Source organism: Raphanus sativus, unplaced genomic scaffold (assembly GCF_000801105.2).
Source record: "Raphanus sativus cultivar WK10039 unplaced genomic scaffold, ASM80110v3 Scaffold2839, whole genome shotgun sequence".
Classification (NCBI taxonomy): domain Eukaryota; kingdom Viridiplantae; phylum Streptophyta; class Magnoliopsida; order Brassicales; family Brassicaceae; genus Raphanus; species Raphanus sativus.
In genome coordinates, this window is record NW_026618146.1 from 1 (window position 1) to 13,571 (window position 13,571).

Genomic DNA, 13,571 nt, shown 5'->3' on the forward strand with positions numbered 1-13,571 from the left:
TTGATAACTTCTTTGCGGAGAATGAGCAGCTTGCTTTCTGTCCTGCTATCATCGTTCCGGGGATACACTACTCTGATGACAAGCTGCTTCAAACACGTGTCTTCTCCTATGCGGATACTCAGAGACACCGTCTTGGACCTAACTACCTTCAGTTACCGGTCAATGCTCCGAAATGTGCTCACCACAACAACCACCATGAGGGCTTCATGAATTTCATGCACAGGGACGAGGAGGTAATGTCTTTTTTTTTTGTAATGAACTTAATGCTAGAATATCGTTTTCTTACAGAAAGGTGGTTTGGTACAGGTTAACTACTTCCCTTCGAGGTACGACCCGGTTCGCCATGCTGAGAAGTATCCAACTCCACCAGCAGTCTGCTCTGGGAAGCGTGAGAGGGTCAGTAATCAAATCAACACTCTGTTTCAGTTTCCTCGTAAGAAATATATGATCTAAAAGCTCAAAATCTGTTTTGCAGTGTATTATTGAGAAAGAGAACAACTTCAAGGAGCCTGGAGAGAGATACCGTTCTTTTACCCCAGAGAGGTACACATTGTTTTTAATCTTATTTGGTGACACTCAATATATTTACATGTTCTTATTGTTTTACGGTTGGTTTCTACTTCAGGCAAGAACGTTTCATCGGTCGATGGATTGATGCTCTATCAGACCCTCGCATCACACATGAAATCCGCAACATCTGGATATCTTACTGGTCTCAGGTATAAAAATATGACTATTTCTTTTACTGTCATTGTCTGTTTCCTTTAGCCTTTGTGAAGTTGTGTAATATTTTTCTTACACTGATTGGTTAAATATGTGTGAAACAGGCTGATAAGTCACTGGGACAGAAGCTGGCAAGCCGTCTGAACGTGAGACCAAGCATCTAAAACGAGTGAACAAGATTCTTGATTGGTCGTTGTGTGGTTCTAATAGGCAAGAGAAGAAAGATGGGAAGAGATCAGATGTGCCATGGTATAATCTTCATCATGTGGATCTTGTGTGTTGTGTTGTAATATTATTTGTTTTATGACCAAAACAAAAACTTTTGTTCTGTTGTGTAACCTTGGTTTTGTCTCATGTTGTTATTCACAAATAATAATACATCAAAGATTTTACAATAATAGTCGGTGTCATTTGATGAGATCTCCTCTTTATTTGAAATCTTCTAATGAAAATTAAAAGTAAGAACCACATGACTTGTCGACAAGGACATGGTATTGGTACAAAAGTTCAGGACGAAAGGAGCAGAGCAAGTATGAAACGAAAACGACAGTAAAGGCCATATAATCTTTTATTTGCTTTGTGTTAGAAAATTTAGAGTTGCTTTCAATATGTGCTGTAGATTTGGCCACACTAAATAAATGTTGTATCAAAGTTGGAGAAATCTTGAATTCTAACATTTATAAAATAAAATTTAGATTTGACATTTTTGGTTTGAATTTATAAGAGAAGAAGTCGAAGCAGAACAAGAAGAGAACACCATGGACGAGTGCATGCGTGTGATTGAACCGGTCCAACAACAAATATGAAAAATAATGGGCCGGCCCATGAGTCAATTTATAATTCACACAATTCCACACTCTTGTTTCTGTGAGCTTTGAGGAAAGTGCAGCCTATACCAAAAGTTAGATATAGATCTTCGTTTGGTGTATAGCTTTTAAGTTTTTGAACAGAATCTTATTGCGTTCTTTTTGACAAATTGAAGTGCAACCTATTGTAGATGCTATTATACAACTAGATTGTTTATTTTCATAGGTATTAGGGAGGATCTAGAAAACAACATAGGTAGCACAGATTTGTTCAAATAAAGACCGAGAATCTATAATGGAGAAGGCTCATGTTTCTGTTTAGAAAAGCGCGAGAACTCTAGGAGGCAGGCTAAACATATGATTCTCTCCTGTTTTACATTTTTAAAATCTTGTCAGAAAAGACACTAAAATGTTGAAATATAACTACTGTTCTCTCTTGTCACTGTACTGTAGTATTGATTACTGAGCAACCCAATAATTCCTACAGCCTCTCCAATACGCGTGTCTACTGACTCTACTCCCACCTCTCTCCGCTATCTCGCAACATCTAAACAAATAGTTAAACTTTTTTTTTTTTGAAACACTAAACAAATAGTTAAACTGATACTCCATTTTATTAGAAAATTATGTTGGTTGGTACCATCCTTACCAAAATAAAATTTCAATTTTTAACGTAGACTTCAAAGATATTAACGAGAAATGTTTGAAAAATGTATAAATCAGTTGAATTACCCTTAGTTCATACCTATTTTGAATTTTTTTTTTCAGTTTTGTAATTACTATAATATACTATAAAATTGTTTTAACTTTCTCCTAAGTCCTTTTTAATGTAAAAATTGCATAAAATTATATCCAAATTTTCATAAGTTAGAAGAAAATATGAATATTCTATTTATATCCAGCTGGACTTCATCTTTCCATTGATGCAAAAGAAACAAAAACAAAATAGGAAAAATAAAATCCTAGAAATTTACTTCTTGATAACCTTTATCCTAGTCACTCTGCCACGTCATCTTCCCGGAGTAAAAATCTCTCCGTTCACCGGACTCGAAGGCTTTTTCTACATCTCATACCAACTTCAGAGAACGAGAAGAAAACTGTTTCTCCCTAGAAAACAAAGGCCTCGATTCTATTCTTCTTGGGTGTATTACAGATCGGACAGAGAGCTAGACCATCCTCACAACCCGTGCAGCAACAGAGATGCCTACACGGCAGAAACACCACTCTCGTCTCTCCACTAGACCCACAGTTCAAGCAACAACTACTCATCGGAAAATTATCTCCGTCGTCTCCTCCGCAGAAAGACCCTTCGTCCTCCGCCGCTGTACCGTCGTCGCGACACGCCGCGGCTCTCTCACGAACCTGTTCAAGCGTCGAGTTGAGCGTCGCGACCATCGCTTCGTTCTCACGAGCCGTTCTCTGCCACGTTTGGTTCTCCGTTTCCATCTTCCTCAGAAGATTCTCGAGCTCCATGTTCTTGCTCAACGCTCTCGACATCTCTTCTTCCTTGTGCGCCATCAAAACCAAAGCTTTCGTCTCCATCTTCCTCAAGATCGTCTCTGTTTCTTGCTTCCTCTGTTCTTGCAACGCATATCTCAACCTCTCGCTCTGTAAAAGAACAAAACTTTATCAGTGCCCATGTTGTAAAAATCAAATCTTTCGATGAGATATGGTGATTACGAACCTGTATTCTGATGAACTGATCGATCTCTTGCCTCTGTTTCTCCATATGAACGTCTAAAAAGCCCTGAGAACGGTTCTGTTGATGGTGAAACAGAGCTTGTTGGTTCGTATACGACTGGTCGATTTGGATTCCGCCATCGTCGTTGATCAGCGAAAACTCGGGGCCACTAGTTCCGATGAACGGAGCGTTGTTGTAACTCAGCTGCGCTTGTATTGCCATCTCCTTTACAGCTAAAACAGAGAAGAAAAGGCTTTGTTTTTCTTTTAACAAAGAAAGAACAGAGAACGAAGTAATAAAGAGAATCAAAAGGGTCTGATCCGTTTGTTTCTCGGGAAATAAACTTTTGTTTTCAATACAATGCATGTAACGTCTGCACGATTACCACCTTATATCAATATATATAAATATGATATGAACGGTGAGAGAGACTTTTATGGGTTAATACTGATCTGACACGATTGTATAGAAACGACGTACACATGCTGATTATGTGACTGAACTCCATCTTTTTATCTTCCAACGTCAGAGATTTTGCCAGAGCCGTTTTGTCTTTTATTTACTTTTTCTTTTATAGTGATTCTTTCTTGGCTTTTTCGTTAATGTGAAAAAGGATTGTAAGTCCAAGTGGAATTATAGCAGCTCAGAGACTTTCTTTTCCTTTTAATTTATTTAATTTCCTCTGATTTAAGATTTATTGGTGACTCTGATTTGGTCAGTTGGGCCATCGGGAAAGTCTGAATTATATGATATTTTCTATTTTCTTACCACTATTTTCAGTCATTCTATTTATGATCATTGTAATATTAGTCAAACGATGGCCAAGTTCAACCATTATTTTGTTCTAGAAAAGGGTAACCCATTGAACTGAACGAAGAAAAACAGGCATATAACACTATTGCTACAAATATAAGTTTTTTTGTTGTTGTTATCCAATATCCACAACCATAGGCTTCAATTTAGATGTGCACAAAGAAACATAAAAATGGGAAAAACCAAACTATTATAGCAATTTTAATTTACAGCTCATTATACTAACTCTTAAATTAATTATTTTACACAAACATAGACATATTATATATAAACATATAGAAATATATATTTGATGATATATATGAACAAATATATAGTAAAATTCCAGAGACATTTAACTTTATAAAATGTTTGGCTAATTACTTTATAAAAACGCGGCAGATTTAAAATTTAGTATTATTCAATGTAAATCAATATCCAAAACGTTATAGTTGACCACTGGAAATTTTTTTGGTCAAATATGGCTTAGCAATTAAAAATCCCCTTCTCTAAATAAATATTCTTAGTCGGATGATGAAATATGCGATGAATGAATGGAGTCTTATAGAAATAAATATAATCAAATCTGTTGGAACTTTACCTTTGGGGGCACACGGAAATTTGAATTTTGATTATAATATGTCTAATGATCAATGGTCTAAGTCTAACTAAGCAACAATAGATAATTTCCCTGCTGTCGAATGACAAGATTTTCCGTTTTAATGTGTGCAGTTTGATTGTGTTTACTCTGAAATGATAAGAAATTTTCAAATATCATTTAACATTTTCAAAAATAGAGAGGATTTGAAGATATTTCTCATACAGACAAAAATGAAGAACCTCCAATTTTTCTTACAATCGTTAATGTTAGCTAGCAAAAGGCACATATATTAACCTAGGAGCTAATAGATTAAAATTAACCTAGGAGCTTAATACAAGCCAGTAAATTTAAAATATGACAAACATTGTATTATTTTTATTTTTTTCAACTGACAGACATTGTATTATAGAAAGAAGAAAAGGACAATTATAAGATGTAAAATATAAAAAGACAAAGTAGCGCAAAAAAAGAATTAGATGCGTATTGGTCGTCGTCATGCATGCAACTGTCTAGAGAACTGGAAATACACGTTTCTTGAGTTACATATTCATTTTTGGAAAATTTCAGTCTATCGTTTGATTCATATCTTATTTGATCGTTTAATTAGGAGGAAGATTCTTTGACCGAAACCAAAGAATTAGTTTTCCAACTTAACAGGCAATATCGAAGTGCCATATACACGTTGTAGACTTGTACTTGTACTTGTAATTTGTAGACTTGTACTTGTAATTTGATTGAAAAATAAATATTTGTTTAACGACAAATAGATGTGTATAGAAAACTATATTTTTTCAACAGCATTTTCAATAGCAAGAGCATCATAAAAGAGAGGTTATCAAAAAATATTGTAATATAAATACTAGTTAAATTCAAAACTCCTATTTTTCTGTTCACATTCAAAATTCATCTATTAATTTATCAAATTTGGAGAAATCTTTCTCCAATGTTAGGAATGCATATTGGCAGACGAAACCAAACACGCCAGATTTAATATAGAGGTATAGATTTAGGAGTGTTGCGTGTAATCCGTGCAAGACCTCAACCTCAAGTTACAAAGAATAATACTTGTTTCAATATCGTCTATAATATAAGGGAAATTGGGTGGTATAACACCAAAAAACAAAATTCATTCACTAACCAAAATAACACTCTTTCATATTTTTTCTCTTCCTATCTCTCTCTAACTTCTCTCTACAAAACCAATTTCTTTTTTTTTGCTATATCACAAATAAGCCCATAATATAATATCCCAATGTTTCCATCGTCTACTTTTCTAGAAAAATATTGTGTATACATAATTCATTCTCTGATATAGTCTCCGAAATATTAAAATTTGGATATAGTATGGTACCTAAAGTTGTATTTGGATTAGTGTTGTCCATGGCTCCTACTCCTTCACCGCTCCCGATTTTGTCGGATCTGACCACCGAAGAAATCAAAAGTTAGAATTATTTGACTCATTGTGAATTTGTAATCAATTTAATCTTTATAATATTACTCTCATCATCTTCTGTTTCGTTGTAGCGCCGTCTCCCTTGACTCCGATCTCTTCTGCTGAAGAAAACAAAGGTTGTAATCGGGTTTTGCTCAATTTTACAATCTTTCTATCTTTTTTTGTGTAGTTCTTTTGGCGACATGAATTATTGGAAGTTTGCCACTAAATCAACATATCACAACAAATTACAAAATAACGTCTCAAGTACCATATTACATGGTTAAAATATTGTCATGACTTTTCATGTTCATGAATCAAATGTTTTGTGAGTTAAGAAAAAATAAATGGTTCTTTACTTTTGTTGGTTCTTGATCTCGACATAGGCATAAACATGTGTATTATGGTTTAAGCCTTTATCCTAGAAACAAATTTTATGGACTATAATCATAGCGCAAAGGCAAAAATGAACAGTGCACAATAAATTCCCGGTTTCGAAAACAGTTTTAAACGACTATTAAATAATTGAATTAAATCATGGTCACACATAGTAAACATCTTTTTCACTTTATGACACTTGGTGTTTGGTCATGATTGCCATGCATCTAGCTCATGGAAAGACACCATTTGTTCTCTTCAATCATGTTAAGGTAAAAACTTTCATTTTGTTTTCATCGGGGCATGTAGCTGATGTTATATCCTTTGATGGTGAAAATTGTTTACAGCTTGATAATGTGTTGGTTGATGCAAATGAATATATTCAACTAAAGAAGTCAATATAATAGTTACCAAAAAAAAAGTCAAATAATGTCTTGGTTGATGCATATGATGAACTTGGGGCTTTGTCATGATAGCTATGCATTTAGCTCATGGAAAGGCTTCATTTGTGCCATTCAATCCTGTTAAGGTAACTACTTTAATTTATTACATTTTGTAACTTAACTACTCATAACTAAACATTGATTATTATTTTCTTTTAACTCGTTTCAAAGCATTTAGGAGCTTTGTAAGTGACTGCATGACCAACATGAAGCTGCCTTCGTTGTCTCATATCTTCTTCGAAGGTGCGAGTGGTCATTAGATGATCCCACAAGAAGAACAGTACATCTTCCCAATTGGCAGTTCCAAAGTTGAAGTGTCAAAGGCAGAGATATAAGTATTTTATAAAGTATAGTAAATGTTTGTTTGATACATAATAACCTATAGATTTTTCAGGAGAACTATCTAGCAAGCTTTGCCACATGGAAGCAAGATGCCAAAAACACTTGTTTCAAGATTGAAGAGGGGTGGATAGATATGTGGGATAAACAATGCAAAGCCGTTCATGAAAAAGATCTCTGAACGCTGATTGATGGTTCATTTCAAAATGTTATATTGTCTTTTCTAGTAAACTTTGTCAGATTGCTCTGTTTACTCTGTTTTCTTGCTTTGTTTCAGTAGACAATTGAGCTCAGAGGCTTTACAATCATCATTATGTTTGTCTACTATATCCTATGTTGGCATGTTGCTTTTTAAAAAGTTGTCACAGTCTTTTTGAAACTTTGGTTGTGAACTAGTGAATGGGAACTCTTGTGAACTGAGAATATCAAAACAAAAATTGTAGACAATCATGGTGACACAATTTTTTCAACCTGGCTAGTTAAAATAATCCGTTATATATGGTAAGAGAGAATTTTTTCGGTGTTTGCCCTCATATTTGACGAGAATAGGGCTAAAACAAACTTTAAAAATAGAAAATCAAAAATCAAAAAAGGAAAATAGGAGTTTGAAAGTTACGGTAGATTCTATTTCAGACCCGTAAAGATCTCTGAGACCTGAAACGTTGAGTTTGAAACATTCTCTTATATCATTGTCTTTTTTCAGAGCTTGTTATTTGAGCTCTCCTTGTTTCTTTTATTCCTCCAACAAGGACGAGGTTCCAAAAGAACTTCTTCTTGTTCTACATCACAAAATTAACAAAATAAATACAAGAAAAGAGAGTTCAATGAGAAAACCTTCTCTTGATCGATGGCTCTTAGCGGCCTTTCTCGTGGTTCTCCTCTCGTCTTCTTGCGCATCCGCCTCGAAAAAGGAGGTGAAAAAGAAGAAGAAGAATAAGGAGGTGACTTATGATGGAACATCTCTGATCATCGATGGCAAAAGAGAGCTTCTTTATTCCGGCTCTATCCATTATCCTCGAAGCACTCCTGAAGTATATACATTTCAATCAAATTATCATCTATTTTTCTTTTAAGATTCTTTGTAATTGATATAGAGTCTTTTTGGATCTTGTCTAGATGTGGCCAAGTATCATCGAGAGAGCCAAACAAGGTGGTTTGAACACGATTCAAACATATGTTTTCTGGAATGTACATGAGCTTGAACAAGGGAAGGTAATTGCAAACTCAAATCGAATCATACAACATATAAAACATAAATATATATATAAAGAACTTTAGTAATGTTTTCGTTTGTTATGGTTGTTTTCATTAGTTCAACTTTTCGGGACGAAATGACTTGGTGAAGTTCATAAAGTTGATTCAGAAGAATGGCATGTATGTGACATTGAGGCTTGGACCATTCATCCAAGCTGAATGGACTCATGGGTAATAAATTAAAGAAAAAAATAAATAATTACTTATTTTTTATTTTGATTATTTCTTTCTTAAATGTTTCCCTTAATGTTTTACGTGATTTGTTTTTAGAGGACTGCCTTATTGGCTTAGAGAAGTTCCTGGAATTTTCTTCCGTACAGACAATAAAGAATTCAAGGTATTGTATCACATATATACAAAATGTGAGCCCTTTTATAGTTAAAGAGATTAACAAAAAAAAAAAAAAATTATTGCAGGAACATACAGCGAGGTATGTACGGACGGTACTCGACAAAATGAAGGAGGAAAAATTGTTTGCTTCACAAGGAGGCCCCATTATACTAGGACAGGTCCTAAAGAAAAACCCTAACACATATACCTAATCATCTTACAAACATGAACGGTATTATAATGAATATGAAATGCAGATAGAGAACGAGTATAGCGCGGTTCAACGCGCATATAAACAAGACGGTGTTAACTACATTAAATGGGCATCTAATTTGGTCGACACAATGAATCTTGGGATCCCATGGGTTATGTGCAAGCATAACGATGCTCCTGATCCTATGGTAAAGTTATTATAATGTCTTATGTCTAGGTTGTGTTTTGTATTAAACGATGCTCCTGATCTTTGAAATAGATCAATTCTTGCAATGGAAGGCATTGTGGTGATACTTTCCCTGGTCCAAACAAAGAAAACAAACCGTCTTTATGGACCGAGAACTGGACTACTCAGTGAGTTTTTTAATCTTTGCTATCTTTAGTTAAACAATGTAGAAACTTGAGATTTAGTTATGAAAGTGAAAAGATATTGAGGGTTTCAAGATTCATTGCCATTTACATTTCATACTTTTTTTACTTAACAGGTTCCGTGTGTTTGGTGATTCGCCAGTTAAAAGATCAGTAGAAGATATTGCTTTCTCAGTTGCTCGATTCTTCTCCAAGAATGGAACTCATGTGAACTACTACATGGTATGATAATAACCCCTTGAATTCTACTAAACTGCCTTTGAAAATCTTACAAAAGAATGCTTGTTGAAATACTTTAAAATCTTGCAGTATCATGGGGGAACCAACTTTGGCAGAACCTCTGCCCATTATGTCACCACTAGATACTACGATGATGCACCTCTTGATGAATATGGTTTAGAAAGAGAGCCTAAGTATGGTCATCTTAAACATCTTCACAACGCTCTTAACCTTTGCAAGAAACCACTTCTATGGGGTCAGCCTAGGACCGAGAAGCCTGGAAAAGATACCGAGGTATTACCATAGCATGAACTCATCAAGAAAGATTCAGTGCTTACAAATTTTACTCAACTATATATGTTTGTAATTACAGATTAGATACTACGAAGAGCCTGGAACGAAATCTTGTGCAGCTTTTTTGGCTAACAACAACACCGAAGCTGCAGAAACCATTAAATTCAGGGGGAAAGAATACGTGATAGCGCCACGTTCCATAAGTATTCTTCCAGATTGTAAAACTGTTGTTTACAACACTGCACAGGTGAAGTAACATTTAATTCTGGTTTTATTAACAGTTACAAAGTCTTTAACTCATTATTGTTAATTTGGATCGGACCAGATTGTTTCTCACCACACTTCAAGGAACTTTATGAAGTCTAAGAAGGCAAACAAGAAGTTCGATTTCAAGGTGTTCACTGAGCCATTGCCTCATAAGCTAAAGGGTGACTCTTACATACCCGTTGAGCTTTACGGTTTGACTAAAGACAAGACAGACTATGGATGGTACACAACAAGGTAATTAAATACCAATTTCATGTGATTATATATAACAAAGTTAAACGATGAAGAGAAACATGAAGTTGATGTTGCTTTGCAGCTTCAAGATCAACAAGAATCAATTACCTAAGAAGAAAGGAGCTAAAACTGATGTGAGGATTGCTAGTCTTGGACACGCATTGCACGTTTGGTTTAACGGAGAATACCTTGGTAAGAATGGTGTATATATGATGCAAAAATATGAAAATGAACTATGATGATGATGATATTTTTCTCTATTACCAGGAAGTGGACATGGAAGCCATGACGAGAAGAGTTTTGTTTTCCAAGAACCGGTTGCACTAAAAGAAGGAGAGAATCACCTTGTTATGCTTGGTGTTCTCACTGGATTTCCAGTAAGTAACAAATATAATTCAACGTTTTTTAAATGAATATATTGATGAAGATATGTTTCATATAATTGGTTGGCTTTTTTTTTCTGTTCTTACAGGATAGTGGAGCTTACTTGGAGCACAGATACACTGGTCCTCGTAGTGTTTCCATCTTAGGATTGAGTTCTGGAGTACTTGACCTCACTGAAAGCAGCAAATGGGGGAACAAGGTTTCAGTTTCTTAAATTTCTTGTAAATTTATAAAGTTTGGGAGAAATTAAGAGATTAAAGATCGGAATTTCCATTATTAAAAAAATATTAAGAAAATATGTCATTTATTTGATCCCTTTTTTAATAACCTTTAGGTCGGTATGGAAGGAGAGAGACTCGGAATCCATACCGAGAAAGGTTTGAAGAAGGTCAAATGGCAGAAATTCACTGGAAAAGCACCAGGACTTACATGGTACCAGGTAATGAAAATAAGAATATATATATATATATATATAATGTATGGCAAGAGATCTAGAGATTTTCTAAGGACATACTGACACATTTTAATGAATGTGAAACATATCAGACCTACTTCGATGCACCGGAGAGTGAAAGCGCAGCAGCGGTTCGCATGAGTGGAATGGGAAAGGGATTGATTTGGGTGAATGGAGAAGGCGTTGGAAGATATTGGATGTCTTTCTTGAACTCATTAAATCAATCCACGCAAATAGAATATCACATCCCTAGATCTTTCTTGAAGCCCAAGAAAAACCTTCTTGTTATATTCGAGGAAGAGCCTAATGTGAAACCTGAGATTATAGACTTCGTCATCGTCAACAGAGACACTGTTTGTACTTACGTCGGAGAAGACTACATTCCAAGTGTTAGGCACTGGACAAGGAAGCAAGACCAGGTCCAAGCCATCACTGATAACGTGAGTCTCACAGCTACTCTTAAATGCTCTGGCAACAAGAAGATCGCAGAAGTCGAGTTCGCTAGCTTCGGAAACCCTATTGGTACTTGTGGAAACTTCACACTTGGTACTTGTAATGCTCCCGTTTCAAAGAAAGTCGTTGAGAAGGTAAAGATGATCAGATTGTGTTTCTTATTGATGTATAATCGTAGCTTGTAACTAACACAAGAAACTTGTACGCAGCATTGTTTGGGGAAAGGAGAGTGTGTGATTCCGGTGAACAAAAGCACATTCAAACAAGACAAGAAAGATTCATGCAAGAACGTTGTCAAGACGCTTGCCGTGCAAGTCAAGTGTGCTCGTGACAGGAAGAACTGAGGGTATCTTTTTATCATCACTATCACATATGGTTCAATGTTCTGCTTTTAGTAGACCAATCTCAAAAGTGCTCGTGTGGCAACATTGTTTGTATATGGTTTCTTAAATTTAAACGTTCATATCCGAAGTAAGATATTGGCATATGATCGATCCTATCAAGAAACAACTACGTATTCAAAAACATTATCTGATTGTTTATAAACCCTTTTATTGAATGTTTCCTTTTATTTTGTAGAAAATAACACAAAGAGGAGCTGGTCAAGAGAAAAAAAAATTATATTTCATTTTATTGTAATATATTTATTTATTTATTTCACTGTAAACGTATCATAAAAAAAAAAATGTAAACATTTTAAAAAAAAATTAACAAAAATTTCTCAGAGATAACATGCGTGCCGTTATTAAAGATGTGTATAGAAACGCATGCTGTTTTACTTGAACAAAAATGACATGAGAATCCCACGTGGACAAGCGTATCTTAACAACCAATGAGGTCCACCGAAAGATGTGGCTGAGAAAAACAGCAGATAACTGACACCTGATCTGTTTCAGTTTGGTCCGAACAAAAATCAAAAAATCTTAACCCCCCACCTTGACCATATCATTCTCCTCTCAATTCACCATTGACGATTAAAAAGAGCTATGGCGGCACCGATTGTTAACGCTGAGTACACGAAAGAGATCAACAAGGCTCGCCGTGATCTCCGCTCAATCATCTCGAGCAAGAACTGTGCTCCGATCATGCTTAGATTAGCGTAAGTCTTCAGTTTCTATCGTTTTTATTCGCTTGATGTGGAAAAAGGATCGATCTTTATTGCTCGTTTTGATTGGTTATATGTTTCTTTTGTGAAGATGGCACGATGCTGGAACCTATGATGCACAGTCGAAGACAGGGGGACCTAATGGGTCTATAAGGAACGAAGAGGAGTACACTCACGGCGCCAATAGTGGTTTAAAGATCGCTCTTGAAATCTGTGGTGTGTGTTTTTTCTTTGGATAGGCAATAATACTGTGTTCTTATATGTTGGTGTATCGTTTTTATAATATGGTTTTAGAACATTGTTTAATAAAAACCCATTATGATTACGGAATGGAGTTTGAATTTTTGAAATTTAAGAGATGTTTTCTTTATGTTTCAGAGGGAGTGAAAGCTAAACATCCTAAAATCACCTATGCGGATCTGTACCAGGTGATTATGATTTTTTTACCTTAAAACTATCATGTACTTTGTTGCTTTGTCTGCTCAGTTACTGTATACTGCACGTGTCTCATATGCTCCTCCCATGTTTAGACTTGTTTTGGTAGGCTAGGTTGATGGTTGAGATGTGTATTTATGTTTAGTTTTCCAACAGAGGAATAATGGCAGTTTGTTCCAGGAGATCTTGCCTGATTGTGATTTGGTTTATAAGAACTAGAGATTGACTAAGTAGTTCAAGTAAACCATACACATAGATTTCAAAATAACATATTTTTGAAATTGAGTTCCTGAATTTGGCATGACCAAGAGAGGCTTGTAACCTTTTTTTTTTGCAGTTAGATTCTGTAAATTGTTAACCCATTT

The 13,571-nt window shown here is 35.2% G+C and overlaps 4 protein-coding genes across 5 annotated transcripts; 3 read left to right on the forward strand and 1 right to left on the reverse strand.

Moving 5' to 3' along the window:
- Positions 1-5: 5 nt before the first annotated feature.
- LOC130506050 (catalase-2-like) lies at positions 6-1,141 on the forward strand (the record flags this gene model as incomplete). The annotated part of the gene is made up of 5 exons (XM_057000658.1): positions 6-233; positions 307-396; positions 476-543; positions 626-719; positions 828-1,141. Coding segments are annotated over 5 exons (540 nt in total), but the record flags the coding sequence as incomplete, so codon positions are not given.
- Positions 1,142-2,375: 1,234 nt separating this feature from the next.
- On the reverse strand, positions 2,376-3,590 carry LOC130506051 (probable BOI-related E3 ubiquitin-protein ligase 2). The gene is made up of 2 exons (XM_057000659.1): positions 3,214-3,590; positions 2,376-3,137 (listed from the first exon to the last, which is right to left on the reverse strand). Exons 1-2 carry the CDS (start codon positions 3,574-3,576, stop codon positions 2,637-2,639), a joined length of 864 nt encoding a protein of 287 aa, XP_056856639.1. The 5' UTR covers positions 3,577-3,590; the 3' UTR covers positions 2,376-2,636.
- A 4,304-nt stretch (positions 3,591-7,894) lies between these two features.
- LOC130506049 (beta-galactosidase 11-like) lies at positions 7,895-12,373 on the forward strand. 2 transcript variants are annotated; one of them, XM_057000657.1, is made up of 18 exons: positions 7,895-8,226; positions 8,312-8,407; positions 8,508-8,620; positions 8,720-8,786; positions 8,866-8,958; positions 9,037-9,180; positions 9,252-9,346; positions 9,478-9,583; positions 9,671-9,874; positions 9,954-10,121; positions 10,200-10,375; positions 10,458-10,567; positions 10,643-10,752; positions 10,848-10,958; positions 11,094-11,198; positions 11,306-11,800; positions 11,876-12,012; positions 12,246-12,373. In XM_057000657.1, exons 1-17 carry the CDS (start codon positions 8,020-8,022, stop codon positions 12,008-12,010), a joined length of 2,535 nt encoding a protein of 844 aa, XP_056856637.1. In that variant the 5' UTR covers positions 7,895-8,019; the 3' UTR covers positions 12,011-12,012; positions 12,246-12,373. The 2 variants fall into 2 exon arrangements, with proteins under 2 accessions (XP_056856637.1, XP_056856636.1); XM_057000656.1 differs by lacking the exon at positions 12,246-12,373 and having other exon boundaries at positions 11,876-12,237.
- Positions 12,374-12,559: 186 nt separating this feature from the next.
- LOC130506048 (L-ascorbate peroxidase 3-like) lies at positions 12,560-13,509 on the forward strand. The gene is made up of 3 exons (XM_057000655.1): positions 12,560-12,765; positions 12,863-12,987; positions 13,150-13,509. Exons 1-3 carry the CDS (start codon positions 12,653-12,655, stop codon positions 13,221-13,223), a joined length of 312 nt encoding a protein of 103 aa, XP_056856635.1. The 5' UTR covers positions 12,560-12,652; the 3' UTR covers positions 13,224-13,509.
- Positions 13,510-13,571: the final 62 nt, after the last annotated feature.